The sequence below is a fragment of the Amblyomma mixtum genome, chromosome 1, assembly GCF_055824585.1.
Source record: "Amblyomma mixtum isolate Tamu chromosome 1, ASM5582458v1, whole genome shotgun sequence".
NCBI lineage: Eukaryota > Metazoa > Arthropoda > Arachnida > Ixodida > Ixodidae > Amblyomma > Amblyomma mixtum.
In genome coordinates this window covers 43,198,894-43,204,828 of record NC_143012.1, presented here as the reverse complement: position 1 = coordinate 43,204,828, position 5,935 = coordinate 43,198,894, and the positions used below count along the sequence as shown (strand labels likewise).

Sequence of the window (5,935 nt, the reverse complement as noted above, 5' to 3'; positions counted from 1 at the left end):
GGTGTTGGAAGGTGAGAATAAGACTCCCAGTCCTTACCTTTAACGACCATTTCAACTTCAGGAAAGCTTTAAGGGCTCCACTGTACGATCTAGAAGCAAACCATGCAGCCTGGTTACTTTTGACAAAGACTGTACATACTACTATGTCCAGAACTATCCTATTAAGAAAGCCTTGTCTAAGGATCATAGCAACTGCATGAGGGAACGCTAGTATGGAAGATAGTTTCGCAGCCCAAGTAAAAAAAAAAACTTGAAAGGGGATGTATCTGCCCTTAACAGTACATAGCGAAAACATTAGCCTCCCTCCCGCGCAAGATCTTTTTCATAGATTCATAGATCTCGGAGAGTCCACAAACCAATACTGGCGCAGCGGCAAGGCCTCCAAGATCACTAGACCGCGACTGATGATCTCAGAGGCCATGGCAGCGGTTGCGCCACTGCCCCAGCGGGTGTCCGTTTCTGTCAGTCTCCGCTGGGGCTCGCGATACCTAGTTTGCTCTATCTATCCACCAATGAGCGAATGCGCAGTATCACAGTGTGCTCCAGCAAATGATTTGATTTTAGTTTAATTGCCACCATCCCATCGTGGCAGGTGCGACGGTCACCTGCCTTTTTCTGACACGGACAAACAGACGCCGGCTATTCTTGTGAACGCGATCTCTGAGGCTATCGCGTTGATTGCGAGGTTTCTTCATCGCCTTTGTAGCTTCGCTCTAAAAATTTGCGAGGACACTTTGGCAACTAAAGTGTTGAAAGGCGAAAGCCGAAAACACTATGCCGTGATGACTTCCGGTGGATGTGATGTCACACCGACCGTTCCCGTGGCTATATCGATACCCAAATTATACATCTTTCGGGGATGTGAAGTGTTAATTACACTTAATTACACATTTTTCCAACTAGTTTGACACAAATTTTTCCGATCATTCTGTGGCAACTTTTTGTCGTGACGACTTCCGGTGGATGTGACGTCACACCTTTTCTGTGCCTATTTCGACGTCCGCGCTATTTCGACGCGATTTCGACACTTTTGCCTATAATTAACGAATTAGTCTACAGTCATCAAACTTGGCTTCTAGGTTCATTTTTTCCTCCTCTATCTGAAGCAACCATTAGTTTTATTCTTTTTTTTTTTGTCTCCGAGTTAAACGCGTGTGACACGCTTTGTTAACGGACAACAGCATGAGCCATCGGTGTTTTGTTTGTCTATTTATTTTTGACGTGTACGTGAGGAGGAATTTAGGGTCTGCGAATTAGAAGAAAAGCTTGCGAAAGTCGAGCTTCCGATCGGGATGCATGTAATTGTAAAAGTGGTAGGAAAAGAAGACCGTGTAGGAAGCCACGATGGGAGCCATGGCCGCTACGACGAACTTAATGCGACTCCGCATCGAAAGGGGGCGGTTCGCCTGGAGACGATCCACGAAGAAGGCCGTACTGCGACCAGCCGCCATCTTTTCGCGGCGCTTCGCCGGATCTTGCTTCGTCGGATCTCGCTTCGTCGGATCTTGCTTCGTCGGGTCATGCATCCGTTTCGCGTGTGCAGCTGCCGCGAGATCGTCCATGTCCTTGTCCCTGTGATCCGCGGCGTACGTGAGGCCCATCACGAGACGACATTGGCGCCCCCTATGAAGAGGCAGGTAGCCGTATGGTTGGTTGCCGGCGACGATCACGGAGCGCCCGCACCTCGGCCTTACAGTGTCCTGAGGAGGGAAAAGAGAAGTTTTCACGTGAACACGTTCCAAGCGAAGACCTGTCGAGCATCGCCGGTGTTTTAACGCCTGAAGCCTGTTTCACATGCAAGCGAAAACGCCAGCGAATCCAGCCGCCGCAGCGCAAAAACAGTTTTTGTAGCGAAAGCTACACTATGGCGCATTTCGGGCGGTCGTCGAAGGCCAGTACTGCGCATGCGCCGTAACTATAGCAACCGTTTGCCATCGTACCTTTCGCTACGTCACCGCACTTTCGCTGTGTATATTCTGGCCTAGCTGAGCTATAGCCACAGCAGATTTTGAGTTGTCGCGGCGGTGAGCGGCGAGCGGCGAGGTTTCAACAAGTTGGTAATGACGCGCCGCTCGATCGCTCATTCGCTTGCGTGTGAACCAGCCTTGAGCTGAACTATGCGCGCAGATCTGTCTAAAGCATGCAGTAAGGGGTTGGACTTTTTTCGTTTGTATTTTTTGAAACTTGGGTGAACTTTTTTTCTTCGTTTATTTCAGAACGCACTTTCCGTTCATTTTTTTTTTCAGAGAATATTGTGGCCCCCTAGAAGATTCACGGGGTTTCTAGGTGCATATGCGGTACCTTTGTGCGCTGTATAGTCTACTTTGGCTTGTTTGTAAGCAAGAATAGCTCATATAGCAGCTAATAATGAACAAATGGTCGTGTGTATGATAGCAGTTGTAATATAAATGCTGTCACCATAAAAAAAAATTACGGCGTAAAGTTTAGTGAATGGGAGCGCTAAACGTAACTGCAAGTTTATATCTATAAACTGGTTTGCTCGGAAGACCAAATAAATGAGCAAAGAAACACAAGCGAAAGCAACAGGGGAGCAACACCCTATAAATTTGTCTCGCTTAGGCAAGGGAGCCAGGCCCTTCTGTATTCGCCTTCACTTCGGAATATCTTTCTATCTGGTTGTGATGAATCTATGTGTATTTGTCGTTTGCGATGCACTTCTCACTAACTGAGTCAAATAACGAAGTGCGAAAGCAGCACATGGTTCATAAAAGACAATGTTGTATTCAGAATGGAAATAAAGAATACAGTACGTACTATCGCGATCAAAAGTTCACGGGACGCGAGTGTGCGGAAAAAAAATATTTTTTTTCTGGCGCAGTCATGTAAGCTACTCGCCTGAAATGTGTCAAGGTATATAAGGACATGTGCATGCTCGATCCGCTGGTAACCATGCTACGTAACTGGGTAGCGAGGTAGAGCTGCAGTAAACTTTTTTCTGAAAACACGCGTCCCGTAATATTTTGATCGCGATAGTACACTACGTACCCGTAGCGTTGTTTTGTAGCGAAAGCTACATTGGCCACGAACTTGCGATTTCGCTGTGGTGGTGCTCCGAGGAGGCACAGAGACCGACCTTGAGCCGTTGCCTAGCAACCGGCGCAACTGGCCGACGCCGCGCGCTCGCCGCGCCACCTGGCATGACGTCACACCGCGCGCCTCGCCGCGGAGCTGCCGCCGACGTTTGGTATGACGTCACACCGCTTGCCTCGTCGTTGCGCTCGCCTCCGCTACGTATACTATATCCTGGAATAGCCGAGCAAAGCGACTGCCAATTTTTACTTCCTGACTTGTCTAGTAAAACCACATATTGTTAATCGTCGCGTTTGGAAAAGTTGAATCTCAGTTTTCGATGTTCGTTTTGAAGTTGCCGCTTTGAACACTGAATTCCCATTCTCCTCTACACTCACCAGCGTGCTTCGTCCTGTGAGGACGAAGTGGCCGCCTTGAAAGTCGTCATTCAGGAACAGAACGGCACTGCGAAGGAAATAAAGAGATGGGTTTATCTTTCCGAACTCGTCACCTACGCCATGCATCCTACACAGTGTAATGTTATGTGAACCATGAAAGGCGGCACGATGTGTGAAGCTATGTGAGGAAGTCCTCAGATAGATGGAGCTCTAGCTTACCGCCTGTAGAGTAAACACATGCAAGCAGTTGTGCAAGACATGTTTCGCAGGGCTAGCTGAAGCCGCGTTTACATGAATGCGATAGTAGCGCATCGCATTTCCTAGCGTATCTCGCGGAGCCGATGCGCATCAAGCCCGGCGGGACAGTGACCGTTTGCTCATTGCACGCGACACAGGGGTCCACTCACCCCCATCTCGGGGGAAGTCTGCTTTTTTATCACGCTGGGGGAAGGGGGGGGGGGGGGTATTATTATATACCCAGGACAGGGAAGAGGAGGGACAACCTCCAAACATGTTTCCATTCACCAATGAAGTCGACTTAACATTCTCGATGTAGCCCCGTCTAGCGCATTGATGCGACCTGCTTCCAAGCAAGTTATTGCCGTTACATGAATGCAGTGCGCTAAAAAGTTGATGGGATGCGCTGTTGTCGCATTCGTGTAAACGTGGCTTGTATCGCCGTCCTGCACTTATCGGAGAACTTATCGTGAGTTATTGTTGACGTCGTTGGCATCCTAGCTGCTGGCTTGATCAGCAGATTCGCCAACTTTCCATCGCGCACGATTGTCCGATGTTACAACACGGTTCATCTTCCAGCGCTACACTCTAAACACGAGTAAGCCTATGTGGGAGTACGAAGGGAGTAATCTGTCCTCTATCGCACTCCCTTTTATAAAAAGGAGTGTTGAGTTGAAGTGTGGAATGTGGAATGTTGAATCAAATCTACACATATGTGCAAGGCCGGACTTACAGGCAGCTTTTAGAAGAGGCGGCTGCGGACAGGAGTTAAAGTGCAAGTTACACCGGCACCATGCATTTCTTGAACTTTGTTCTTCGAAAAAAAAAAGGGGGGGGGGGGGCATTCCGGTTTTCAGATGGCAACTTTCTTTCTTGGAAGGAGGGTGGGTGGGGGCGGGAGGGCGACACTTCCGACACTACCGGATCTCACTTCCAGTAAGATCCGGTCCTGCATGTGTGTTTGTATTTTTGCATGTCCCAAGTCGAGGAAATCACAAGAACGACCATGGGCACAGCGCACGGGCCGGCGAAAGCACACAGGGCGGAGAGTACGAGTCACGCCAAGGTCTGTCATCCTCACGGCCGCTCTTTTTAGTGTTGCAATATCAGTTTTAGGAGTATAGACACCAAACTTTGGTTGCGTGTATTCGGTGTTGTAACGATGCATTAGACATCAGAACACATGATCACCGCGTGATATTCGTTTATGACCGCATAATAATTTATAGCGTAATTTCTTGTCTCATGCTGTTTTGGTTTCACCAACGAACGATGGCTGTGAGGTCAAAGTTCAGTATAGGTCACGTGAGGAATAGGAAAACTACGACGTAATCGCTGCTTCTTCATTTGTCGTTACAGCTCTTTACACTGGCCGGTTACAACGTTCTAGTGAATTAAAAAGAACAAAGCAGCGGTTAAGGCAGTTTTCTTTCATTATGCCCTAGGCGACCGAACACACACGTCACAGCCATCGTTCGGTTGATGAAACCGAAACAGGATGAGGGAAGAAATAAAAAAAAAAGAGAATATACGGAACCAAACTTTGATGTCTACAAATTCGTTTAGCGTGCACATGGGTTTCGGTTATGAGCGGTACGTGGTGACGGAAGTTTGTTTACAAAAAAATAAGAAGTGGAGATGCTCGGAAAAACAGACGCCGGCTCACCTGTAGTGCCGCCATTTAGTATTCGAGCTCAGTCGCATACACGACCCGTTAGACTGAGGCTGGCAAATACCAGCCCGTACCAAATCGCGCGAGTAGTTTTCTTTGCTGGATGATCCTGCGTCAGAAGTATATAAGCGCGTATACAGTCGTGAGCAATACCAACTTCTTGCACAAAGTATTAAAATTTATGGTTATTTCTCTGCTAAATTTGAGAACTACTTTTGTATATTATACGCCAAGAGGGAAACTAGTTATAAAAAAGAAAAAAGCTACGCTTGTCATACATAATTATTATGCATTTAAAGAATGCTCAAACTCTGTTCACTGTCATGTTTCTCACGGCTGTACATGCATGCATTGTACGCGTCGCAAAATCTGCGCTAAATTTGCAAGCTCATACTTCTATATTCTGTGAATCTGCACTGTTGCATTAGGTTAGGAGTAAAGGTCAAAACTGTCATCTCTGTGTTTTCAAGTAGAGTCGCATTCTCATCGCCATTGCCACCGCACGCACGGAGAATAATCTTGTAGCTCCGTGCACAGGGCGGTTCACCGAAGACTTTTTGCAGATTTTAAAAAGTGGGCTTTATGAAATAGAAGAGTA

At 47.5% G+C, this 5,935-nt stretch overlaps 1 protein-coding gene across 1 annotated transcript; it reads right to left on the bottom strand.

The window, feature by feature from the left end:
• Positions 1–1,253: 1,253 nt before the first annotated feature.
• On the bottom strand, positions 1,254–5,375 carry LOC149366159 (uncharacterized). The gene is made up of 3 exons (XM_089569680.1): positions 5,332–5,375; positions 3,429–3,495; positions 1,254–1,700 (listed from the first exon to the last, which is right to left on the bottom strand). The coding sequence occupies exons 1-3, from the start codon at positions 5,367–5,369 to the stop codon at positions 1,254–1,256; spliced, it is 552 nt and encodes a 183-aa protein (XP_089425806.1). The 5' UTR covers positions 5,370–5,375.
• Positions 5,376–5,935: the final 560 nt, after the last annotated feature.

Coding starts and splice junctions, on each gene's coding strand:
- LOC149366159 (XM_089569680.1), bottom strand. CDS start 5,369: ATGCGACTGAGCTCGAATACTAAATGGCGGCACTACAG. Junction 3,496..5,331: donor ACTAAATGGCGGCACTACAG/GTGAGCCGGCGT, acceptor TTTCCTTCGCAG/TGCCGTTCTGTTCCTGAATG. Junction 1,701..3,428: donor TCACAGGACGAAGCACGCTG/GTGAGTGTAGAG, acceptor TTCCCTCCTCAG/GACACTGTAAGGCCGAGGTG.